General features: G+C 47.8%; 1 protein-coding gene across 4 annotated transcripts; it reads right to left on the reverse strand.

Moving 5' to 3' along the window:
* Positions 1-48: 48 nt before the first annotated feature.
* Rangap1 (Ran GTPase activating protein 1) lies at positions 49-23,912 on the reverse strand. Of its 4 annotated transcripts, none has more exons than XM_051189447.1 (16): positions 23,504-23,912; positions 17,608-17,750; positions 13,962-14,089; positions 12,546-12,605; positions 10,740-10,919; positions 9,575-9,709; positions 8,205-8,363; positions 7,175-7,288; positions 6,753-6,852; positions 6,582-6,666; positions 5,122-5,293; positions 3,572-3,691; positions 2,386-2,488; positions 1,419-1,507; positions 1,178-1,299; positions 49-910 (listed from the first exon to the last, which is right to left on the reverse strand). In XM_051189447.1, the coding sequence occupies exons 2-16, from the start codon at positions 17,717-17,719 to the stop codon at positions 841-843; spliced, it is 1,749 nt and encodes a 582-aa protein (XP_051045404.1). In that variant the 5' UTR covers positions 17,720-17,750; positions 23,504-23,912; the 3' UTR covers positions 49-840. The 4 variants fall into 4 exon arrangements, with proteins under 4 accessions (XP_051045404.1, XP_051045403.1, XP_051045405.1 ...); XM_051189446.1 differs by having other exon boundaries at positions 17,608-17,757; XM_051189448.1 differs by lacking the exon at positions 23,504-23,912 and adding an exon at positions 22,994-23,012 and having other exon boundaries at positions 17,608-17,757.
* Between the last annotated feature and the right edge of the window lie 2,773 nt (positions 23,913-26,685).

The following is a 26,685-nucleotide window of genomic DNA, read 5'->3' on the forward strand; positions in this document are numbered from 1 at the left end:
CCAGTCTCAAGATATCCCCACTTTTGATAAAAAAAGCTTCTGGGTCTCTGCAGCTACCACAGGTGACTTTTATTTGTGAAGCTCCCAGGCACAGCCTAGATACACAATACAAGGAAAGCAGGAGGTGGCCATACAGCCACTAAGGGAAGTCACAAGGCATCTCCTACCCAGCTCAATCCCCACTACACAGGTTCTCTCCTGCCACAGAAAACCCCTGAAGAGCAAGCAGCCCAACATGTGGCTTAGGCATTAGGGGACCTGCCCTCCCCTCCCCAGGATGAAGAACAGGTCTGGGCCAGCCAAAGTGCTTCCTCTGGGTACAAGAGGCAGGGCACCCCAGGCAGTTCCCACTCCTGGGCTATTTAGGGTTGGCCCCTGGCTCCTCTTTTGGGCTGAGACTGGAGTTTCACTTTTGAATGACAGCCCCACCTGACAGTTCCTTAGGCATGGTGGAGACAGCAGGCCACAGTAGCTCCCCAGGCTTTGGTGGGACAGAAAGGCAGGGTAGGCAGGACAGCCAACAGAGCCTATGGCTAAGTTGGCAGTAAGTTTAATAACAGCAGCTTTCAGCCCCTTTCCCTGGGCATCAATCCCCCACAGTGGACCTAGGTTAGTCCAGCAAGGAGAGATGACCATCTGCAATCCAGACAGGAAGTACATACCTACACATACCACACCGACACACGTACATACTCGGAACCAACAGGACACACGAGACAAAGACCCTCCCCTGCCTCTGGTCAAAGTCCTATCCAATGGAGACATTGGCTGAGCTTAGTCCATCCAAGTCCCCTTAGTCACTGGTGCAGGGTGAGGGACAAGAAGAAGCTGACTTTAAGCCTAGATCTTGTATAGTGTCTGCAGCAGATTGTGGCGGGCAAAGGGGCAGGATTCCAGTGCACCATTGGGCCTGTGGAGAACAGTGAGTGGCATAGATATCTCAGGGTCCTGGGAGCTCCCTGTCCAGAAAGGTCTGTTTCCCAACTGGGAGGGGTGGAGGATGGGGCGGATGGATGGGCGGGATGGGTGGAGCAGGTTATATGCCAGACTCTACAAGGACAATGTTAGTAAATTTGGCCTTTACAGAGAGAGGGTCTGGACTGGGACACAGGGACTTGTGGGACTTCTGGCCCAGTCAAGAAGCCTTAGCATAGGCAAGAACAAAGGCCACACTCACTTTGTCACAAATGCCAACAGCAAGGGTACAAGGGTCTTGGGGAAGTAATCCTGCTGCACCATGTGGTTCAGCACCATCAGGGGGCCATACAGGCTGGGGATGGCCTTGATCTTGTCTTCACTCTGCAAATAAAAGTGGGTGAGCTCCAGTCACTTGTGAGACCCGCTTGCTACCTCAGGGACTCACTGGGAGTGACAGGGGAAGCTGCCTTTTCCAAGCCTGCCACTCCTCAAAGCCTCACCTTGAGCAGGCCCATGTGGATGAGCAGCCTGGTGAGGAAGGTGTTGGAATTGAAAGACGAGGAGCTGAAGGCCTTCTTCATGAGGGCATCTGCAGGGGCAGGATGCAGGCAGCAGGTGTGGGTTAGGCAGAAGTCAAGGGTAGCCAGAGGCCCTAAGCTCTACCCTGTCAAGAGGTGCACATGGGAGGGACAACAGGTAGACAGGTAGAGTTGATGGTGGAGATACCAGAACCATCAGAAGGCTCAATTTACCAGCTGGAATGCATTTTCTTTCCACTTGGCCTCTTATAAAATGGGTGTGGTGACAGCACCCATTCTGTCTACCTTGAACATGGGGCCAAGGGCTATGGAAACCATCAGGGAAGTTTTTAGATATTAGGTGAGAAAAGGAGACTAGATGGGGCTGTGCAAAAGAATTTAAGCCTCAGCTGGTCATCGGTGGCGCACGCCTTTAGTCCCAGCACTCAGGAGGCAGAAGCAGGCGGATCTCTGTGAGTTCTAGGCCAGCCTGATCTACAGAGCGAGTTCCAGGACAGCTTCCAAAGCTACAACAGAGAAACCCTGTCTCGGGGGGAAAAAAAATTTTCGGCCTCTTGCATCTTGAGCCATGGAGCTGCTTTCTCCCTAGCCCCCCCCCCCCCCCGCCACTCCAGCACAGCACAGCCTGAGAAGAGGCATGTTTCTGCTCCCTTTTTGTAGCCCTTCCCTGACCAAATCTGACACACCTGGAGACACACCTGGAGGTTCTAATGGATGTAACCAGTAAGGTGACAAGTGCACTCCCACAGGGCACAAATGTTTTTCTGACAGAGTAGCATAGCTCATGGGGCCTTGCAGATTGACTATCTTGGCCTGACCCTGCTTGGCCTAAGTTCTAACTACATACACACATGGCTGTGGAAAGTTCCCCCACGTGCAGAACATGGGAAAACATCTGGGTCTAGCAGCCCCACCCAGCTCACATTACCGACGGCATCCAGCACTGCTGTCTTCACTGAGGCTTCATCCCTGAACACAGACGCCACCTTCAGGAAGGCTGAGACAACTTTCTCAGGGTCAGAGGTATCCGTCTGAGGACAGAGAAAATGGCTGGTTAGGGGTCACAGCCCCTTGGCTCTGATTCTGTGGAAAGTACTGCAAAAGACCTGACCACACTAGAGACTTGGGGAGCAAGGAGCTAACTTGTCCCAGATTATTTCCTAGAGTGTGGTTAAAAACCTAGCCCTTATCCCCAGGGAAAGGCTGCCATCTTACTGTAACACGAGAATGGAATGGCCACCATCATAATCTAACACTAGAAATCAGCAAGAGGGAGCCAACATTCACACACAGGAAGGCTGGCTCTCTTTTGTCAACAATGAAGAAATGTAGAAAAAAAAGCCAATTTCCAAAAATAGTGGTTCAGTTTCAAGTGTTAGATCCACTCACTGGAAGCGCCTGAGAACTTTTCTGAGCCAAGAAAATGCAGAATAGCATGAGATGAAAACATACCTTATAGTGTCATGAAAATAACATCACAGATAAGTTTTTTTGGCTGCTGTCAACTGAGCTCTAAGCTTCTCATGCATACTGTAAGAATGGAGGTTGTAAGACAACCCAGAAGATAAGGGAACTGGCCACCATGCCTGAGAACCTGAGTCTGACCCTTCGATAGGAGAGCGCCAGCTTCTGCAAGGTGTCCTCTGACCTCTACATACATACACAATAAAATGCTTTTTTAAAAAAATTTATTGACAGGGTCTCACTATGTATCTCCAACTGTCTTTGCACTCACAGAAACCCACCTGCCTCCCAAGGCTGTCTGACAAAATGTAATGCTTTTTACAACTATGAGGACATCTGTGGTCACTTCTTCAGTTGGCATAGAGAAGTACAATGTTAAGGGGTTGCTCCTCCTTGAATGAGTGACCATTGCATAAGGCTGGTGGCACCTGGGCTGCATAGAAGTTCTGGAAAGGGGAACTGCTTTAGAAACAGCTAGACAATCAGAAGTCCATGGAAAACAAGTGTGAGCCCGGAAAAAATATTCAAATTCCCTAGCTCCACTTTCTGCTGGGACATGGCAGGGATGCTTGTGACAGACCCCATAGCTCACTGACCAGGGTTGTCCTTCCTGTGGTGTGTGGAAGCCTTGGAGCTGGGAGTGCTCTTACCTGCTGGACTAGCAGCACAGAGACCTTGGGCCCAAGACGCAGCAGCTTCTCTGGGGAGGGGAATGACAGGAAGGTGGAGAGGTCTGTGGGAGGCGGGGAGGACAGCACGGGAGCTGGCTCCTGAGGAACAGGTGACACAGGGGCTCTGTAGATTCCAAACTCTCGATTCCTCCACCCGGTTGTGCCCATTCCCAATCCAGTATCACAGTTATTCCAGTTAGGCCAGAGTCTAGGCCTAGAATCAACTCTCACTCAGGTTCCCAAGCATATGGGTTCTAAGGGTGCTGACCCCAGGTGTTGCTGAAGCCTTTGGGATAAGGGACAAGATACCATCACCATAGCACTCCAAGTGGAGCTTTGCCATGCAAACAAGACCAGTGCATGGGTCAGTGCTGCCAGCAAGTATCAGGTGCCCAGAGAAACCCAACCCTGAGAGGCACATTTGCTGTTAACTGCTCCCAGAGCCCAGAAAAGCAGCCCTGTTCTACAGGGGTGTGGACAGCCTGATGGCTCCACCCAGACTCTCTGGAAGTTCTATTTTGGAACCTATGAGACACAGATGAACAAATTGCCAGTGGGCTCAGGCCAAAAAGTCAAGTCTCTCTTGACCCCAGTCCTGGTCTCTAGACTGCCCCTAGGCACTTGTTGCAGGATATCTGTACACCTTGTGAAGGTATATTTGCTATGATTGATGTAATAAAGTTGAACAGCCAATAGCTAGGCAGGAGGTATAGGTGGGATTTTTGGAGAGAGAAAGGAAGAGATGAATCTGGGTACAAAGAGACCCCAGTAGATAACACAGAGAAGCAGGATGGCTGAACATTTTAATAGAAATGAATGTTTAAATGTAAGTTATAAAAGCTAGTTAAAAACAAGCCTAAGAAGGCCGGGTGTTGGTGGCGAACACCTTTAATCCCGGCACTCGGGAAGCAGAGGCAGGCGGATCTCTGTGAATTCGAGGCCAGCCTGGTCTACAGAGTGAGTTCCAGGACAGGCTCCAAAGCAATACAGAGAAAACACTATCTCAAAAAACAAAACTAAAGTAAAAACCAAACAACAGCAACAAAAAAAAAAAAAAAAAAAAAAAAACAAGCCCAAGCTAAGGCCAAGCTTTCATAATTAATAGATCTCCGTGTCATTATTTGGGAGCTGGCTGTCAGAGAAAGATTCATTACAGGAAACACCAAGATAACCCACTGCGGGGAGGAGAGAAGACTTTTTGTACTGTGTAGCCCCCAACTTTCTAGCAACCCTCCTCCACCATCCTTCTATATGCTGGGATTACAGGCATGAGTCATGTCCAGCTATGCTTAAGTTTTGCTGGGGTTTGTTTAAACACAAGCACACATGTGCACTTACTTACATTCTGGCAAAACACTCAAATACATACAAAAAGCGCTCTCTCTAGGAATGATTTTCTGAGAACCATGCTAGCCATTTGGTCCTTGTAGCTATTAGACTTAAATAGCTACATCACCTCCCCGCCCTCCCCCTCCCCCAAGCTTCCAGGGACCCAGGACTCTGATCTCAGCAAATGACAACAAACTCACCCCACTGTTAGGGTCCAGAATCTTTCGTGAGGGTGTAGCTGACTCTTCTCCTTGCCCTCGCTGCTGTGGCTCTTCCTCTTCATCATCCTCCTCCTCCTCCTCGTCCTCCTCCTCTTCATCCTCCTCCTCTCCCTCCTCATCTTCCTCCTCCTCATCGTCTCCCTCATCATCACTGCAGGGAGAAGCCAGCTAAAGCCCAACAGCACATGCTGACTCTGTGAGCCTATGGATTCTGGCCAGGCCCAGGGGCCCTGCTCAAAAGATGGCGCTCAAGAGTCACCATAGTGTCATCTGTTTTTCATTCCCCAGGGATGCTTCCCAGGCCACAGACACAGAATACTCAGAAATGGCCTGTCCCAAAGGAGCCTCAAGTTCCACATGGAAGCAGATAAAGGAGCCTGTCAGGCTCTGCCCAAGCTGGGACACCCAGGGTAGTGCCACCTGCACCTCATGTGAACATGGAAGGCTATGGAGCGATGACATTCTAGTCCTCCTGGACCCTGAAGCTCTGGAGATTTGGCCTACACTTGAGTCCCCCAGCCCCGAGAACACATGAGTGAAGCCCTCTGGGGTGACAGAGGCAGAGGAGTGAGTGTTGCAGAACTGACCTCCCACTGCTGCCCACCTCAGCATCTCCCTCTTGTTTCAACTTCTTCCATTCCTATCTGTCACCGAGAAGTGAGCCATCCCCATCAGGTCCTCCACTGGCTGCTTCTGCCAACATATCTGCTAGGAGTGATGGCAGAGCCTTCCAAGGGTTGGTCTCTTCAGTTATAGACCAGCTAGGGTCATATAGTAAAACCCTATCTCAAAAAAAAAAAAAAAAAAAAAAGTTCTGGAGAGATGGCTCAGCGGTTAAGAGCACTGGCTGCTTTTCCCAAAGGACCTGGGTTCAATTCCCAGCACCCACATAAGCAGTTCACCACAGTCTATAATTGCAACTCCTACAGACACACATGCAGGCAAAACACCAAAGCACATAAATAAAAAAATATTAAAAAGAAAAAAAAAAAAAAAAAAAAAAAAAACACGAGGGGGGGTGTACCGGGGGGATAATTGAGTGGTTAAGAGCAATGGCTGTTCTTGCAGAATAACAGAGTTTAATTCCCAGCAATAGTGGCTCACAGCTGCCTGTAACTCCTGTTCTAGGCGATTTGATACCTTCTTCTTAGCTCCACAAGGACCAGGAACACACGTGAAGGAGACACATGTAAAGGCAAAGATTAAAAAAAGCAAAGAAGGGACAGCAGCCCCTCAGGGGCCTCTCAACATGCAGGTCTGTAAGGGGGCCCTGCCTAACCCCAATGGTCCTTACTGAAAACACAAAAAAGTTCTCCATCCTTTTCGCTCCAACACCTAGCACAAGGTGCCAGCTACCAGACCAGCAGATAGCGAGAGAGGAAGTAAAGGAAGAGCAGGCCTGATCCTGCCTCTGGAGCCACCTTCCCAGAGTTCCCTACCTGAGGGATGCCAGAACCTTGGCCATATTGAAGCTGTCCAGCACCTCCTGAAGTTGTTCACAGCCTTCTTCTCCCAGGGCATTGCCTGATCCAGGAAGAAAAAAGGTCAGGGAGGACAGTCCTGGGGCCAGGTGACCAGGGCTGAACCCCCAAACCCGAAAGCCTACTTACCATTGAGGTCCAGCTTTTCCAGCTCAGCCTTGTCAGCCACAGCCTCGGCAACAACCAGGGCAGCATCTCTCTTGATTTCACAAAAGGACAGGTTCAGCTCCTGATAGCAAGAGGAAGGAATAGAGAGACACGCCAAACTGGGTCAGGAGACAAGGCCTACTATTGCCAGCTTTCCCAGTGAGTAATGGAAGCAGGCTTGGCTCCCCAGTTTGGGGATAGAGGTGTGAAAAAATAATAAAAACAATGCTGTGAGCCCAGTGTTTATGAGGTGTTTACAGAAAAGGAAGAAGGCTGAGACCTGACCCAGGCCCACCCCGCTTCACACCACACTCTTATGCCTCATCTACCACTCTAGATGGGAGCCCCTGAGCATGGGGCAGCCTGGACCCTGAACGGAAGAGGGCAGGGGGAAGAATTAGCACCTTCAGCTTGGGCAGGCCCCCACGGACAGCATCTGAGATGGCAATGGCCCCCTTAGAGCGCACAAGGCAGTCTCCAAAGTTTATCACCTCCACTTGCCGCAAGGTCTTCAGGGTCTGAGAAGAGGAAGCAAGGGTCAAAAGTGATGCTATCAGCCATACACCAGCCTGACCACCTCGCCAGTTCTTTTTATCACAGCCAATTGATGTCTGAGGTCCTGACTAAACCTCAACTGCACTGCTCCCCGTGTTATGGACAGATTTCTTCCCAAAGCATGAATCAAATCTAATCACACCCCATCAGGTCTTAAAGCCCGCCATGCTCCCTACTACTTACAGATGGCCACACACCCCTCTTTTCCCTTCGTCACTCCCTCCAACACCCCTCAAGCCTCAGTCATTTCAAATTAGAACCAGCTTTGGAAGGTTCCCGTTAGTCTGTAGACCTCACATTCTGCTGATCACTGTGCCTGAACCACCCACCCCCACTGTCAGCTGACCATCTTTATCTTTAGCCCAAAAAAGCCAGCTTCAAGCCTGAAGTCCAATTTGCCCTTCCGTCTGATGCTAACACCTGCATTTGTGACATTTATAACTCATCTTCCCTGAGTCCCACCCACCCAGAGGTCATAGCTCTGAGGTGGCTGCCACTGAGCTCAGAGCCTATACAAAGCTGGTCAGCAAGCAGTTCCTTTCCTGCTTGTACAAGGGTCTCTCTGGAGTAGGGATCTTGCAGGCCAAAGCTTCTCCCAGCACAAACTGGGCACAGATAAGGGCTCAACATGCAAGCACAACAAGGAAATTGATGGAGCCACACACGGCAGCTTCTTCCTTTGCAGCTTGAACAAAACCAACAACTGCTACTGAGGACCCAGGTCACTCGGCAGCATACAACAGGGACTTGTAACAAATAACTGGTGCTGTGCAAATGGGCAGGACTGTGGGGTACTGAACACGGAAGGGCAGAAAGAGAGGGGCAGAGCCATGCTTGTCAGTGAGCCTCCCGTGGCCCTCGTGGCCACACCCGCCTCACCTGGGCCATGGCCACTGCACCCTTCTCAGTGAAGGTATTGTCATTTAGGTTGATGACTCGCAACAGGGGGTTGATGGAGAATGCCTGGGCTAGAGCTGTGACACCAGGGTGGTTAATTCCATTCTGTGGCATGTGGACCTCTTCCAAAGTTCCGATGATCTGCAGGGCAGAAGAGAGTTGCCAGTGTGGCCTGGAGCTATAGTGACATGCCGTGGGAGAAAGGTAAAGGAGGTGCTGTCACCAGTATCAGGTGAGGGCTGAGTTTCCAGGGCACAGATCTCAAAGCAAACTTTTGGACATGCTACATAAGACCACATCAGATCCAGGGAGATGATAAGGAGTCAGAGATGCCAAGGACTGGCAAGGCTCACAGAGCTCTGAAGGAGAAGACCCCCACAGAAATAAAGGTGTCTTAGTCTAATTACTGAGCTTGAGCCAATGAGACCCTGCCCCAGGAGCTGGACAGCATACTTGAACATACTTGAGGATGACACCTGAGTTTGTCCTACACACACACACACAGACACACAGAGAGAGAGAGAAAACCAAACCAAAACAACAAAAAGGTACAAGTTACCTACATTAGAACTAACACGTTTTCCATCTACATTTTAATACCATGGATGGAGCAAGAACCCCATTCTAAGCAGATCCGAGGACTGATGGCTACAGGCCATTGGAAGGGTCTATCTGAGGATAGTCAATAGTTCCCCTCCAGCCCAGAACTCCTTGTAAGGGCCACTCCCACCAAGGATGGATGAGAAGTCCTTACTGGTCACACATAGGCAGGGCCATCAGAGCTGCTGCTCTGGCAGTGTGGTTAGTTCTGGTAAATTTTGTCTGTTGGAAACAGAAGGGAATGGAGACCCAAGTTTCCACTGTGACTGGTTAGGGCAGATTCAGTCCTCATAGCGTTTACCACCAGGACCTACAGTGTCCTAGAACACAGGGCAAAGTTGGTAGAGAGTGCTGCAGGGGTCAGTGAGATGGTGCAGTGGATAGACACACTTGTGTGAGCCCGGGACTTGAGTTCAACCTCTGGAACTCATGTAGTAGATGAGAACCAGCTCTGACAAGTCACCCTCTGACCTCCTCATTCATACTATGGCACAGGGACCATACACATCCACAATAATCACATTTGAAAAATAAACCAGGTATGGTGGTGCACACCTTTAGTCCCAGCACTCAGAGGCAGAAGCAGGCAAATCTCTGTAAATTTGAGGCAAGCCTGGTTGGTTTACATACAGAGTTCCAAGTCAGCCTGGGCTACAGAGACATACCCCCTTCTCAACTGAACATAACAAACAGTGGCTTATCAACCTGTCATGACTGTGTCTGGCTCAGCAGGGTAAAAAGAAATGACTCACCCCAAAAGCATCTGCCAATGCAGTGGCTCCATCATTCTCCAGGCGGTTTCTGCCAGCCACAAACACCTTCAGGGCCAAGGGCTTGCCTTGGGCACTGGACTTGCGGTGACACTCAGTCAGAGCTGCTGCCAGGATCTGTAGGGAAAAGCATGGGGTTGTGTGCAGATCTTGGCCAGGTTACTCCACCTGCCTCTCTTCTCCAATGAACAATACCCTGTCACAAGCTGGATCAGGGGACACTGCTAAAGCACAATGGGCACAGCAGTTCACAGTTAATACAGAACTTTTGTACTTTATAGTGTTTATATACTTGTTGAGGTTACTTGCAGGTGTCTGAAGCACATAGAGACACACATGAAGGGAGCAGCCAGATTTGAAGCCAAGGGCAGTGTGGATTCCCAGTTATCCCAGGGTTCTGTTGGGTTAAAACTGTCATGAATGCAACCTTCCAGATTATGAGAAGCCAGAACCTCTCACTGAGACAGGGTTTCATTATGTAGCTGAGGCTGAATTTGAATTCACATTGCTGTAACTCAGCCTTCCAAGCTCCACCACAGTCTTGCTATGTTGTCCAGGTTGGTGAGTCCCCTGCCCCAACCTCTAGAGTAATTAGACTACCAGCATGTGCCCCAGCAACCAGTTTAGATGCTTCTCATGGTCACTACACCAGAAGACTCTGATCAGAACAGGAAACCTCCAGATAACCTATGGGAAGAAGCTTCTTGACAGATCATGGTCCCCCAGACACCACCTGATAGCACTTGTGCTTAAGCAACTTTTATTTTACTTCAGGATAGTCACAGGGTGAACGTGAGGTACAGTCCTGAGTCCTGTCCAGGAATAAAAGTGAACCGAACTCTGCAGGAGCAGTACCCCAACCAGGGCTCTTTCCTCTCCAGGGTTGGCTGTGGCAGATCTTCTAAGTAACAGGGTTGATACAGGGATATCCCAACCCCGAATTCTGTTCAAGCAGGTCAGAACAGGTTATGTAGCAGCACTGCCTGTGTTGCCAAGGCAACCCAAGAACTTGGAATGGTTGCTTAGCAACCCAATCCTCTGGACTCCTTTCTTCACTGGCTGCAAACTGCTGTCCCCAGTGGTGGAGCTAAGGGCTGGAATACACAACCCAGTTTGGACGCAGAGGTCACTGAGCCTGCCAACTCACCTTGCCACCTCCAATGCCCATGCCACAGTTGTTAAGCTTGAGTTCACGCAGGGTGAAGCATGCTGGGCTCTTGAGGAGGGCCTCGAAGCCTCGCACTCCATCAGGTCCAAATGCGTTGTCACTGAGGTCCAGTTCCACCAGCTGTGCTCCTGCAGTGATGAGCCCCTCCCCTAGTGAGATCTGGACATAGAGAGAGCTCTGTCAGCTTCCCAGACAGCAATCAAACATCACTTCTGGGCTAGACTCAGGCCTAGCCACAGGTCATACCCAAGCTAGTGGGAATGTAGCACAGACACTGGCTTGAAAATTACAGATTACTGGTGTTATTATTATTGTGCCTGAGTCCTGGCACATGTGTACAAAAATAACTTCTGTGAGCTGCTTCTCTCCTTCCACCATGGCATTCATGCAGCGTGAACTGAGGTGTGCACACAAAAAGTACCTTTATCTACCGAGCCACCAGGCTGGCCCAAACACTGGCTTTTACAACACACTTTTTATTACTATTTTCCTACACTGGAATCTGAGTGAGTGGCACCTGGGAATAGGAAGCTCTGGGAAGGCTCCCTGTAGGAGATGGCACTAGGCTCACTGAGGATGAGAGCCAGCCAGTCAATAGAGAAGGATTCCAGACAGCAACAGAAACCAGAGAAGAGAGATAACGATGAGAGTCTGTCTAAGCTGGGGTTCCCCTGGATATGCAAGGCAGCCTCATAAACACCTCAAGTTTCAGGATTGTCTGAGCAGGATGTTGCTGGCAACCTGGGGGTGGAACAGAAGACACCCCCAGCCCTGGCAGGAGAACCGGCCAGAGGTGGGATGGGAAAAGGGGGAACAGGCATTAAGGCTGGGTAAGTAGCTCACAATGGCAGGAATCCAAGAGGAAACATCTAGCCTTTGCCCATACAATACATAGTTTCTTATTATCCTCCCACCACTCAACAAACAAGTTAATGGCTGCCCTGCCATATGAAGGACTAGCCCCAGCTGGCCTCTAGCCCTCTGGTGGACACACTGTGCACTGCATCTACTTCCTGAAGCAGTACCATCTTGCTCCAGGTTCTCATTACTAGGAATGTGGAGCTAAAGCACGCCTTCAATGCCCAAGTAAACTAAATGCCACAAGAAAGCCGCTCTACTTTGTTTCACCCTGAAGAGTTCACTCAGACTGCACCCTGAATCCCGGACTGTTCATTCTTCAAATGTTGACACCATCTCCATCTCTCAGGAGCTGGCTCCACACAGTGGGCCCTCCCAAAGACCCTTTGAGAGTCCCAGGATCTTTAGAAGTAAGGATGGAGTGTAGGCTTTTCACTGTTGAGGAGGGGGCAGGGCCAGGACAGCCAGCCCAGCACCCTTCACCCCAAACACCTACCTCCTGAGGCCCTGTGCTAGGGAGACCGACTTAGGACAGCCCACTACCAGCCTGTGCCATGCCTGCACTTGGCCCTAGGAACTGGAACCACTACTGAGCATCACAACAGGAGAGTGACAGAGAAAGGTGGAGCAGCCACAAGAGACTGCATGCAGACTGTGTCCTGAGGAAGCAGGTCCTGGGGCACAGGGACCATGGTACCCAGAGAGGGTGAGAACAGGGACCTTGGGAATGCCGGCTCTAAGCAATACTTCCCATCTGAGGTTTGGCCCTGTGGGCTTCCTCATGTTTTCACCTGCTCCCATTAACTGATGGGACACAGGGCAGGTGCTAGTCATGCCTGGTTTACACCTGTGGGGCTAACCTGACTCCCAAGAGAACCAGGTGTGAAGGGTTCCTAAGCCTGCAGGGACACGCTACCTGGTCCTTACCAGAGCAGGTGGGATCTCGGATCGAAGCCTTCCAGTAAACATGTCACTCCAGTGGCATCGCTGTGCAAAAGAAAGGAAGTGTTAGCTCAAGAACCCAGAAGAAGCCCAAGCCAAGTCTTACACCACTTGTACCTCCTTGAGAATTGGGCACCCAAGAGGCCTACAAGATTTCCTAGTTTTGGTTTTCTCAGCTTTGAAATGGACCAATTCTGTCCTGGAAGCAAAGGGAATTCTCTCTGATCTGTCCAACCCTTTGGGGAACATATGATAATTCTGTCACAAAAGTAAACATTGGTGTTAACATGGAAAACTACACATAGCCCAAGCTAGCCTTAGGCCATGTATCTGATGTTGGCCTTAAATTCCTAATCCTTCCCCAACCTCCAAAATACTGCAACTTCAGGCTTTCCGCCTGCCTCTGCCTCCCGAGTGCTGGGACTAAAGGTGTGCACCACCACCGACCAGCCCACTGTCTTGCTTTTTAAGGAAGGGAGAATAAGGCTCAGACTTCAAGTCCCTACGTGGCCTTAGTGTCAAGCAAAAATTCACTATTCTGTTTTCTTTTGTATTATGTCTGTTGATTTCATATTTAAAGAAATAGTGCTGCACTTCAATTACTTTGAAAAAGATAGTTTAGGGGCTGGAAAGATTACTTAGCATTTAAGAACACTGGCTGTTCTTCCAGGACCCTGATTCAGTTCTCAGCACCCACACAGAAGCTCTCAACCACCTGAGGCTTCAGATCCAGTAGATCCTATGTCCTCTTTTGCCCAGTACCAGGTACATACATGGTGCACACACATACAACCATATAGGCAAAATACCTATACACAGCCAGGCAGTGGTGGTGCACACCTTTAATCCCAGCACTTGGGAGGCAGGGCAGGGGGCTCTAAGTTCAAAGCCAGACTGAAAAAAAATAACAAAAAGAAAAAACAAAACAAAACAAAAAAACCTCATACACATTAAATTTTTTCCCCTAAAATATGTAAAAAGCAAGTTTAGTGAAAATGATCAGATGTCACAAAGGTAGGAGCCATTTACAACTCGGTTGCAAAAGCCATGTCACTGGCTCTGATTGCTCCAGGTGGGTCTGTTAGAAGCATGTGCAGGCTAATTTTTATGGTTCTTGGGGAACATGGGGCATGCAATGCGAGTAAAAGAGTAAAAAGACCCCCCCCTTTATCTTTCAAGGGTGTCACCTCCAATTAAGACTCCTGTACTACTAATGCTCCCTGAACAATGAATGTCTCATTTCAGGAAAAGGCCGAAATCCCATGTTCTGCTGTGACCAAAGGAGGAGGAACAATGTAAGTACCAGTCACCAGGACAAAGCTTCAACAGGGTCTGGATCTAGGTAGTAGCTGTAGCAATGTGAGGGGACTTTTCACAGACCTCCTCTGCCTGTACACTCACCTTCAGCTCTGACTTCTTCTCTAATGCCTTGGCGATGACTTTGGCCGCTTCCACACCCACCGTGTTACCCTCCAATCGTAGTGCCTCCAGGCCGTCAAAGTCTTCAATCTCCTTAATCACGTCTTTAGCTGTGTGAACAGAGAACCTTAGGTTTTGGCAATCCTGAACCACTGGGGCACTGGGTCAGAAGCACCTTGGCACATTCCCTTTGCACCACACTCCCAGGCAGGAGGACGGGGCAGGCTCCCAGCCTAGTCAGGAACAGGGCTGTGCACATCATTCTTCATGCTCAAGCAAGCACAGGCTATTCACTGTGGTGTTAACCAGTTAGCAGTAGAGACATTATGAATAAGGAAGCTTCCTTTTTGGTTTTGTGGTTTTTACAGATACTGTCTGCTATAGCTCAGGCAGGCTTTGAAGTATACTACATAGTCAAAAATGACCTTGAAATTTTGATTCTCTTGCTGCCATGCCTGTGGCTAGAGCCTCCTCTACAGCTGTCCTGAAGACAATGGCCTTTTGCAAGACTTGCTCTAAAAGGTGGCCCCCTCTAATGTTAGGAGGCTGGCCTTCTCGATAAAACACTTATACAAGGGCAGGCCCAGGCATGGTGATATACTCCTTTAATCCCAGCACCCAGGAAGCATCAGCAAGAGGATCTATATGAGTTTGAGGCCAGCCAGGTCCACAAAGTCAGGACTACACAGAGAAAGAAACCCCATCCAACTAACTAACTAACTAACTAACTAACTAACTAACTAAACTAACTCAATCAATTAATCAGATAGATAAAATGACCATCACTTCTCAGGTCCTCTAGTTCAAATCTCAAAGATGCTCATCACATTCTGCCTTGTAGGTACCCCACTCCCCCTCAGAGGCTGAGGTAAGGTAGGCATCCCTAGTGACCTAATACAATGCTGGTGAGGTGGCAAAATTAGCCACCAGAGTATTAAAGCCGAACTCAGGGGCTCTGTCTACTCTCTCAGTGCCAGGTATCAAATCAAGGGCCTTGTATACAAAAGTACCCTGAACTGCATCCTCAGCCCAAAACTTCATTTTAATTCTACCTCCACTACTGGTGACTATGCCCTTAGGGAAGTTTTATCACATCTTCAGTCAAATCTGCAAAATGAGGATAAAGGGAAGAAACCACACACCCTCATTATTTACTGTGTTTGTGAGTGTACACAAATGTGAAGATCAGAAAACAACCTGCAGGGTCAGCTCTTTCCTACCACATGCTTCCAGCATCTGAACCCAGGTCATCAGCTTCAACCACTGAGTCATCTCTCTGGCCCAATGAACAGCACATGTTTTCAAATTTGTATTTACTAAATTAAGATCAGTGTCTATTCAACTAAACATCACTGATCTTGCTAAATGTGTAATCTGTAATCTGGAGAGATGGCTCAGTGGTTAAGAGCACTGCTGCTCTTGCAGAGGTCCTGAGTTCAGTTCCCAGCACCCACACGGTAGCTCACAACCATCTGCAGTGAGATCTGGTGACCTCTTCTGTCATGCAGGCAGACATGCATGCAGGCTGAACACTGAATATGCAAAAAGAATTTTTTTTTGTTAGTTTTTGTTTTGTTTTTATCTCCCTTTCTCTCTGTCTCTCTCTCCCTTTCTTTCTTTTGGTTTTCCAGACAGGGTCTCTCTTTGTAGCTTTGGAGACTGTTCTGGAACTAGTTCTGTAGACCAGGATGGTCTCAAACTCACAGAGATCCATCTGCCTCTGCATCCCAAGTGCTGGAACTAAAGGCGGGCACCACCAGCTGGCTAAATAAATCTAAGATGGCTCAGAGGTTAAGAGCACTGGCTGTTCTTCCAACGGTCCTGAGTTCAATTCCCACCAACTACATGGTGGAATGAGATCTGGCACCTTTTTTTTGGCCTACAGGTATACATGCAGGCAGAACACTTCACATAAATAAATCTTGAAGAAAAAAAAATTTTTTGTGATCTTGAGTGTCTTAGTCTTACTTATAGAACAAGCATTTTTACCCTCTTCCCACAGAGATGATAATACAAATCCCAGTAAATGGGAGTGTAGAAGCAAGAGTATCAGGAGTTGTTCAAGGCCATTCTCTGCTACATAGCCAGTTTGAGGCGAGCCTGGATGCATGAGACCCTATCTCAAAAACAAAACAAAAAACACATCATTGGAGGCCAGCCTGGTCTACAGAGCGAGTTCCAGAACAGCCAAGGCTACACCAAGAAACCCTGTCTCAGAAAAACAACAATAGGTCAGATCTAGTGGTGAATGCCTTCAATTTCAGCACTCAAGAGGCAGAGGATCTTTACAAGTTCAAGGTTAGCCTCATCTACATAGTGATTATTGTTAGGAGTAGGTTTTCCTGCTGGCCTGGGCCCACTACTGCACCAGTCCCCAATAACACACAGAGACTCTGTACTAGATATAAAGCTGTTGGCCTGTTATTATCATTGCTTATTGGCCAGCTCTGTCTTAAATATTAACCCATTTCTATTAATCTAAGTATTTCCACGTGGTCTCATCTTACCAGAGAGAGGGCCAACACCTCTGTTCTCCTAGGTCTCTTCATGTTGACTCCCCCCTACTTCCTCGAATCCTCCTTGTCTCCTAGTCACACCTATCTTGCTTTCCTATTGGCCAACAGTGCTTTCTTCATTAACCAGTATGAGAAACATTTACAGAATGACATCTCCCAACACAATAGGTCAGATCTAGTGGTGAATGCCTTCAATTTCAGCACTCCAGAGGCAGAGGATCTTTACAAGTTCAAGGTTAGCCTCATCTACATAGTGAGACCCTGCCTCAACAAAACAAAACAAATATGGAACCAAAATAAACAAAGCAGGTGAAGTTGAGAGGTTGGTATCCATAGAGGAGTCTGTACATTTCAAGGTACAGTGAAGTTGTTAGGGATGGATATCCACACCCTTCTGAGGTTCCTTAAGTCCCCTGAAGGAAGAGAGTAAGTTTAACAGTACATGAGACAATCTGGGTCACAAGGTCCAAAGGCAGATACCTTCATTTCTAGGCAACAAGAGATTCCAGGTTCCCTGTGCTGCCTAAGCTTTGATTTCAAGGACTGGAATTCCCCATGAGGGCCCAACACTTTTTCTTTCTTTCTTTTTTTTTTTTTTTTTTTTTTTTGAGACATGGTTTCTATTGTAGTTTTGGAGCCTGTCCTGGAACTAGCTCTGTAGACCATGCTGACCTCAAACTCACAGAGATCCACCTGCCTCTACTCCACCACCTGGCCCAAAAAACACCACTCTTTTAATGCAACTCCCTCAGGACCTCTGCAACAAGGAAGATAATTGGCCTGAGATGGTGAGAGTAAAGGTAGGGGTGGGAAGAACCCAGCCCTGAAGTCAGGGGCTAAGCTAGATGGACAAGTTTGAGACTAGTCTAAGCTACACATTGATGAGACCTTGTCAAAAAAAAAAAAAAAAAAAAAAAAAACACCACAGATACACACACACACACACAAAATAACAGAAGCTTCACTGTTAGAATGGACTGAGGACATTGACCTACCTCCCAGGACAAATGATCAAGACAAAATGGCTCAGAAAGCCTGAAGACTAGTAAGCATTCACAAACAACCTCTTCCTTATATAGCTATCCCAGTATATAGCTATCCCAGGAACTCACCATCTTCCGCAGTATTCAGTTTGAGACTCTTGCCCTTAAAGCTCAGCTGTCCTCCGGCCACCTGGGTTTGGGCCAGGGTCTCTGCAAGTTTGGCAATGTCTTCTGAGGCCATGCTGGCAACAATGGTGGGCTGCCCGGGAGACCTACAAACTGAAGACAGAAACTGCATTAAAAAAGAATCTTATGGGGCTGGAGAGATGGCTCAGCTGTAAAGAGCATTGGCTGCTCTTTCAGTGGACCCAGGTTCAATTCCCAGCATCCACAGGGCAGCTTGCAGCTGTCTGCAACTCAGTTCCAGGGAACCTGACACCCCTACACAGACATACATGCAGGCAAAACACCAATGCAAATTTTTATTAAAGAAAGGAAATTCTTGAGTCTCTGTCCCACCCATTCCAGAGACAGCCAAATCTTATTGTGCAGTGCCAGCCTTGTCCCTAAGACATGATGGTGAAGGTCAGAGTGAATGGATTTGGTGATATGAGAGGGCCTAATTACCAGAGTTGCCTTATGTCTGACCAAGTGGATGTTGTTGCCATCAATGGCGCCTTATTGACCTCAACTACATGGTCTACATGTTTCAGTACTACCCACAGTTTCAACAGCACAGTCAAGGCTAAGAACAAGAAGCTTGTTATCAAAGGGAACCCTCTTCCACAAATGTGGAGTCTACTAGGGTCTTCACCACCATGGAGAAGGCCAGGACTCACCAGAAGGGAGGGGCCAAAAGGGTCATCGTCTCCGCTCCTTCTGCTGATGCCCCCATGTTTGTGATGGCTCAATTAGATTGTCAGCATTGTTTTTACACCAACTGCTTAGCCACCCAGCCAAGACCATCCATGACCACTCTGACAGTCCATGCCACCACTACCACCAAGAACAGCCACTGCTGCTACCTAGGCTGTGGACAAGGTCACCCCAGAGCTGAAAGCTCACTGGCATGGCCGTCCATGTTGCTAGCCCCAGTGTGTCTATCATGGATCTGACATGCCACCTGGAGAAAGTTGCCAAGTATGATGACGTCAAGAAGTTGGTGAAACAGGCATCCTAGGCTACACTCTTCCACCTTTGAGGCTGGGGCTGGCACTGCTCCCAATGACAACTTTGTAAAGCTCATTTCCCGGTAGGACAGTGAATATGGCTACAGCAACAGGGTGGAGGACCTCATGGCCTCCAAGGAGTAAAAAGTCCTAGACCAGATCACCCAACCAAGCAAGGACAGGAGAGCAACTACTGAGGAGGACTTCCCCAACCAACTCAGCACCCCATCACTGAGCACACCCAGAAGATGGGGAAGAGCTTAGGGAGCCCTTCAATACCACCAATAAAGTTCACTGCACCCACACACAAAAAATCCTGTGAAGGGGGATTGGAGAGATGGCTCATCAGTTAAAAGTACTTGCTGCTCTTACAGAGAACCCACATTTGATCCCATCACCCACACAGGACAGCTCACAAATACCTGTTAGTGCTCAACTCCAGGACCAGACACCTCTGACTTCTCAGGGTACCCACATTCACATGTATATTCTCACACTCACACTTGCATAAAGTCACACTCACACATACTTATATTCACACATACCCATACTCACACTCACACATACACATTAAAAACTCATCCATTGCAGTAGATGGAGGAAACCCCAAATAATTCCTTGTCTTTAAAGATGATCTTAATAAAGACCAGTTTGCTTTTATTATAATAAACTCTTAAGTTTCCCAAACTAAGGCTTTGGACCAGTCTTTGTTGACACCCCCCATGGGAGCCCCAGGGAAGGAGTGGAGGGGGAGGTGAGAGGAAGGAGTTTCTTTGTGTAGCTTTGGAGCCTGTCCTGAACTCATTCTGTAGACCAGGCTAGCCCCAATTCACAGAGATCCACCTGCTTCTGCCTCCTGAGTATTGTGATTAAAGATGTGTGCTACCACTGCCCAGCAAAAATCCTTAAAATATTTTTTAAATGGCAGTAATTATCAAGCCAGGGTCACCTAAGACAACTGAAAAAAACAGATATTTACATTGTGATTCATAACAGTAGCAAAATTAGTTATGAAGTAGCAACAAAAATGCTTATGGTTGGGGGGTCCCCACAACATGAGCTGTATCAAAGGGTCGCAGCATTAGGAAGGTTTGGGAACCACGGGGTTAGAAGATGGCTCAGTACCAAAGAGGCTGCTCTTCCAGAGAACTAATGTTGAATTCCTGGCATCCATATGGTGGCCATGGCCTCTGTGGGCATGACAGACAAATGGTACAGGCATGTATGCAGACAATACACCCAATACATTAAAAAATATGTACCAAGCCGGCCATGGTAGGTAGCATACGCCTTTAATCCCTGGCATGGGAAGCAGAGGCAGGTGGATCTGAGTTCAAGGATAGCCTGGTTTACAGAACAAGTTCCAGGACATCCAGGACTATATAGAGAAACCCTGTCTCGAAAACAAACAAACAAGATGTTTAAAAATAAAAAACCAAGCAAATAAAAAAGTCTTTTAAAAAGTATTCTTCTGGGAAGCTTAAGCACCAAGAGAAATGAATATGGGATTAGGAAAACAATAGTTCATCTCCACACTGGCCCAGCAGGGAGGGACACCAAGTGTGGGCCAGTCAAGTCCCAAAGCAATGGCTGTTCAAGAGTCACACACCTGCCTGATCATCTTGGTAGCACTTTGTCTGAGGGTCCTGCTCCTCAAACAGGACACAGATGGCTATGGGATCCAGGTCATCCATCCCAGGGAATGCCCCACTGCCCATGCTGGCATGACTCAGGGTGGCACACAAGGCTAAGGCATGTCTGGTTTCAACCCTGGCCAGGAGACTGCACACGACACAGTATCCTCTGAGGTTCCTAGGAGACCAGAGGTCCCTACATCACAAGGGCTGCCATCACAATAGATCAGTGTGCAGGGAACAAACTCAGCTTCTCCGCTGTGTTTCAGATACACATTGCACACATCAAACAAGCAACCACCTCAGAAGCACTAGCTCCGTGCTACCCTCTAATTCAGTCCTAGCACTCTCAGATCCCAGGGGATGATGGCTTGGTCTACAAGGCTGCCACACACGTGATGCTAGCGTGAACCCCAGGGTGCTTGTTTACCTGTGCTTCTGATTGATCTATTAGCTAGGAACTAGTGCTGCCATGACCCTCCCCGTGAGGTCAATTAATGTGCTAGAACAGTTTGCAGAACGTGGGGAAAAAATACTAGCTACTGATTATAAAGGTTGTGTCGGTGTGTATGTGTGGGTGGGGGTTGGTACCCCAGACCCATCATCATACCTTCAAACCCCAACAAATGGCTTCATCACTTATTTATTGAGAGACGGGATCTCAATCTGCAGCCCAGGCTGACCTCAAAGTCATAGAGATCGGCCCACTTCTGCCTCCCAGTGCTGGGATTAGGGTGTGCACCATCATGCCAGCAAACAAAGGATACTTTAAAGAATACAAATGAGCAGCCAGATAAATTTAAAAGGCAAGAGAAAAGGGGCCAAGGTTTCCATGCACTCCTAAGGCCTGCCATCCTCCAAGAGTCCTATGTTCAGATGTCTGGAAGCCTTCCAAGTCCTGTCTTTTTGGAGGTTTATAGACTTTGTTACATAAGCATCATGACTAAATTATAGGTGTCGCTGATAAATCTGAGCTTGGGATACAGGGCAAGAGTCCCAGCCTGTAAGTCTGTTTGGGTTTTTCCAATGACCACCTCAGTCCATCCACATAACCTGAGGAACTGAGAGCCAGCTGTCAGCATAAGAGTACAAAGACATGTCACTCTAGAATTTTAGGAGTTTTCTATGCCAGGAAGCAGAACTATAACCAAATTCATATTTCATAATCTCACTACCAGCAACAAAGCTATCCACAGCTGGGAGCTTAACAGACTGGCAGAATGGAAAAGAGGGCAGGGGTATAGACAGCTAAGTGAAGGGGACCTGCCTAGCATGCAGGAGGCTGTAGGTTCAACCTCCAGCACTACCACCGTGGTGAGGTGGTTTGAATAAGAATGGCCCCCATAAGCTCACAAAGTAGGATTTTCTCTCTCTGCCTTCAGATCGGGTTGTCACTCTCAGCTACTACTCCAGTCCATTTGTGCCACTGTGTTCCCCAACCTAATGATAATGGAATAAACCTCTAAAACTCTGTGAACCTTAAATACTTAAATACTTAAAAAAAAAAAAAATAGTAAGAGTAGCTTTGGTCACTGTCTCTTCACAGCAATAGAACACTGATTAAGACACAGGGAACAGTCAAGTCATTCCTTGAGCACCTTCTGAATGCTAGGCCACATGCAGATAGTAATCCTGCTAAAAACAGGTCAGAGCCTGATTCTCAGCAAAGAACTAAGCACCACCAAACTCCTGGTTTTCAGACATCTGGCCCCATAGCAGGCTTCCTCTAGGTTCAGCCTGCATACCATCACTTTTCCTTATCTTACTCCTGAGCATCCTGATTTAGTTAGTTTATCCATAGCATAAACTATTACTCAGATAAAACAACAGAACACTCAGCAAAACACTGTATTGAGCACCATGTACTGCCACTGTTCCAAATACCAGGAGATAGATACACAGTAAATTACACACTGTTTGAAGCTTGCATGTCAATGAAGAGATTCACAGAAGTGAGGGAGGGGCAGTTGGGTGGTAGAAGTCTTGCTAGTATTTTTGAGGCTCTGATTTCAGTCTTTATCACCACAAAAAAATAAAATAATAAGAACGACCAGATGGTGGGTGCACACCTATGATCTAGTACTTGGGAAATGAGGCAGAAGGATCAGGAGTTCAAAGCCATGCTCAGCTAGTGAGGGAGTTGAGGCCAACCTGAACTACATGAGACCCTGTCTGAAAAATACAAAGAAAAACCCACACAGACCAACCAGGAAAGGGACAAGGAAAGGAAGAAGGTGGTTTTTGTTTTTGTTGGATTTATTTTTTTTTTTGAGGGGTGGGGGTTGCGATTTACAGCAGAATAATTAAAGGTGAACAGAATATGCACTGGCTTGGGGAGAGGAGGAGGGAATTATAAGGCCAGTGGGGCTATGAATAGACCAAAGAGAAGAATGGAAAAAAAATTAGACAAAAGATAATTAATGGGTCTCAAGTCACCAAGTTCATTTTAAAGATTGTGTATCACTATGGAGGTCCCTGGAAGGTTTCCAGCAGATAAAAAGCTGCTTTGACGGAACAGTGTCCCGGTATAAGGCCTGATGTTTTTTAGGGGCATCTCAAAGAATGACAAAACGAAGATGGGCAACCCTGCTACCTCTTACAGTTCTTAGATGGGGCGATGAGGTTAAAAATGTGGCAGTGGTGGTAAGGCTTCAGGTGGAAGAGGACGGGGACATACAAGCACTCCCCCATTCACTTTAAATAATGACTAACCAAAGCACAGAGGGGTGTAATTGATCTGTCCAAGGTCAGCAGCGGGCCTGTGAGGGAGCAGACAGAAACGGTCAATACACAAACGCCCTCTCCTCCTGGGCGGCCGCGTGGGAGAAGTCCTCAGGTGCACATCCATCATCGACACGGCAAAGCGTCAGCAGTGACTCATGCCATACTTCCCGCGCGGACGTGGGCCGACTCGGGTGCCTACCCGGGGCCCCACCCGGAACGCCAGGCGGCCTCGCACCGCCTCCAGGTGAGATGGATGCCAACCCGAGATGCCACCGCGGGCAGCAGCGCAAAGGGGGGGGGGCAGCTGCGGCATGTGACTTCTCTAGACCTCCGTTTCCCCAAATGTGAGAGGGTTAGCGCGGCCCAGCGCCCACCACACCACGCGGGGCTGCGGTGGGCACAGCGAGGTCAAACGGTAGGCAGGAGGCGATCGCTTCGCCCCAGCCAGGCCCTGGTGGCCCACGCAGGTGACAGAACAGCATGAGGGCCCCGACTCACCGCAAACAGGCGGCGCCGCCGCGTGGGGTGACGGAACGCGCGTGTCGAGGACGGCTCGAGAGCCCGCGTGAGGGTCACCGCGCCTCCGTGCGGCAGTGCCAGTTCCCAGTCCGCCCGATCGTCCTCGCTGCAGCGGCTGCTCGTCAGATTTGTGCACACCACCTGCTCTACAATCCCCCAGCGATGATGGCGGCGGAGGAGGAATTTTGAAAGCCGGCAGTTTCTTTCCTTAGATTTGATTTGTTCAAGCCGGAGCAGGGTTTTGCCGGGCCCGCGTGCAGGGCCTACCGGGAAGGGAAGTCCTGTCCTCCGGCAAGAGTATGGCTGGACTCGTGTCAGGAACTACAATTCCTATGGAGCACCGCGCGCAGAGTTCGCAACCCTCTTTCCGCCCGCGCTCTCAGCTTCAGGCTCTTTCTCGGCTGGACTCCGTAGGACTGTTTGACGGGAGCACCCGCAGACTACAAATCCCAGCAGACCATGCGGCAAAGCGCCCCACCCTTCCGTAGAGGTTTGCGCTCTCATGCGTGCAAAGGCGATGTTGTCAAAGGCACATCGCTGAATGTTTTCAGCTCTAGTAAGGGATCCACTTGCTAAAGTAAATCTTTCTTTTAATTCCCACGAAGTTGAAAGGAAACTCCAAGGATTCCAAGATAATTGGAAAAAATAGCCATTTTGTAGTGAAGACAACCTGCATCATTTTAACCAACCTTAACCATATTAACATCAATAACAGAACAAACAAACCATCTTCACAGCGTGGCACAGTGAGAATGCAGCATCAAATCATGGGAAAACAAAACAGAAACAAACCCATGGTGTTATTCCAGAATAATTGGTCTGCACTGTTCCAAAATTCTGAGAGCCATGCAAATTGAAGAATGTTATTGATTAACAGAGATGGAAGATGCCTGCTCTGGAGGCATAGCTCAACCTTAAGTGTATGCACAAGGCCCTGGGTTCATTCCCAGCATTGGAAAATAAATAATTATAAAAAACATATGTGTATCAAGTGAAACACCTGGGCTTGGTTTTCATCTTCCACTTAGAGAGATTTGCTATAAATGCCAGTACTGAAATAATTAGCAAAATTTGTCTACTAAATGTTAGTATCTCCATACTAAATTATTTTTGATTGTACGTGAGTTATGTGTGGTGATGTTATGAAACAAAATAACAACAGCAGATTTTTTTACCCTCTTGCTAGCATTTATTCCTAAAGTCCTAAGAGAACACTCAGCCATTATCTACTGCAAAATAACTGTATGTGCCAGGCATTGGTGTTGTATGCCTTTAATCCCAGCTCTTGGAAGGCAGAGGCAGGCGGATCTCCGTGAGTTCCAGGACAGCCTGGTCTACAAAGCAAGTTCCAGGACAGCCAAAGCTACATAGAGAAAAACCTGTGTTAAAAATCAAACAAAAAGAAAAAGAAAAGAAATAACTATATGCTGGGTTTGTCGAGGGGAAACTGTATGAAATCCTATTCGTAGTCTATGCTGATCATTGAAGGGAAGATGGGGCGGCAGGTATCTCCCCCTGTGTTTTCAACGTAAGTCTGTCTTTCCTCTTGTGGAAAACTGCTGATGTGATTAGAGATAAAGGAGCACGATAACTACAACTTACTCTTTTTTTCCTCTTTTGAGTTTTAGAGACAGGGTTTCTCTGTGAAACAGCCCTGACTGTCCTGGAACTTACTCTGTAGACCAGGATGTACAATTTACTCTTACAGAGTATTTTTTAAAATGTGTGAGATAGGACTGGAGAGATGACTTTGTTTAAGAGTACTGGCTGCCCATTCAGAAGACTCGGATTTAATTTCTCAGCACCCACATGGTGACTCCCAGCAATCTGTAGCTACAGTTGCTGGGCACCCAAAACCTTCTTCTGACTGCTACATTAATTGCATACTTGCAAGCAAAACACCTATATATCTTTTTTTAAAAATTAACTTTTTGTTTGTTTGGTTGATTTGGATCTCAATCTGTTGACCAAACTGGATTCAAACTCACAGAGATCTACCTGCATCTGCCTCCCTAGAGTGCTGGGATTAAAGGCCTGAGCCATCATGCCTGGATGGTTTTGATTTTTTCAAGACTGGGTTTCTCTGTGTAACAGCTCTGGCTGTCCTGGAACCCACTCTGTAGACCAGGCTGGCCTCAAACTCACAAAGATCCACCTGCCCCCAAGTGCTGGGATTAAAAATGTGTGCCACTACTGCCTGGCAAACTTTTTGACCATCATATAAACAACATGCTAATTATAAATGTTTCAGGTCCTCTCAAAGTAGTGTGTACTCTAAACCTTGGTGCTGTCTCTCCAACCATATGGGAATTTTTTTGATGGAAGTTTTGCATTTATTTACTTTTACACAGGATCAGTCTTACTACATAGCCCAAGCTGGCATAGAACTCACAATCTCTTGATTCAGGCTCCCAAGTACTGGGATGAACATTTTCATAATAATATATTGTGAACAACTGAAACCATGATTAATTCCTGTATCTCATTTATTGTATTACCGTTGTCACTGTTCTTATGCTTAAGACTCATGATTCTCACTTTTAAAAAGTTTGTTATTTTATGTGTATGGGTCTTTTGCCTGCATGTATATCTGTGCATTATGTTCCTTTAATGCACAACGAGGCCAGAAGCCCTGTGTATGTGGGAGACAGTTTGGGCTATCTGAGGGACCCCTGGCAGTAGGACCAGGATCTATCCCTAGTGCATAGGCTTGTTAAAGCCTATTCCCTATGAGGGAATGTCATGCTCAGACTTAATGCAAAGGGGAGGGGCTTGGTCCTGCCCTAACTTATGTGTCAAACTGTGTTGACTCCCAATGGGAGCCCTTACCTGTCGGGGAAAGGGGAGGGAGAACTTTGATTGGAATGTAAAATGAAATTTAAAGAAAATTTTAAAAAAACAAAAAACAACAAAGAGGCCAGAGGTCCTGTGGAGCTAGAGTTACAGGTTGTTGTAAGCTACCATATGGATGCTGGGAATTGAACCAGCACAGCCAGTGCTCTTAATCACTGAGCCACCTCTCCAGCCTCCCTCCACTATTTTAAACGAGAAGATCTTTTTACATTTTTTTTTTTTTTTATTTGTGGGTGTGTGGTTGGGGTCAGCACAACATGTGCAGGACCTCAGGCTTGGTGGCAGGCACCTTTTCCCAATGAGCCGTC

Source organism: Phodopus roborovskii, unplaced genomic scaffold, assembly GCF_943737965.1.
Source record: "Phodopus roborovskii unplaced genomic scaffold, PHOROB, whole genome shotgun sequence".
Classification (NCBI taxonomy): Eukaryota; Metazoa; Chordata; class Mammalia; order Rodentia; family Cricetidae; genus Phodopus; species Phodopus roborovskii.

Excerpts from the sequence above, each read along its gene's own strand:
- Rangap1 (XM_051189445.1), bottom strand. The coding sequence starts at position 20,365 with ATGGGCAGTGGGGCATTCCCTGGGATGGATGACCTGGATCCCATAGCC. Across the intron at positions 2,489-3,571 it reads CTGTGCTGCTAGTCCAGCAG|ACGGATACCTCTGACCCTGA; the intron begins GTAAGAGCACTC and ends CTCTGTCCTCAG. Across the intron at positions 1,300-1,418 it reads TCCACATGGGCCTGCTCAAG|AGTGAAGACAAGATCAAGGC; the intron begins GTGAGGCTTTGA and ends TTTTATTTGCAG.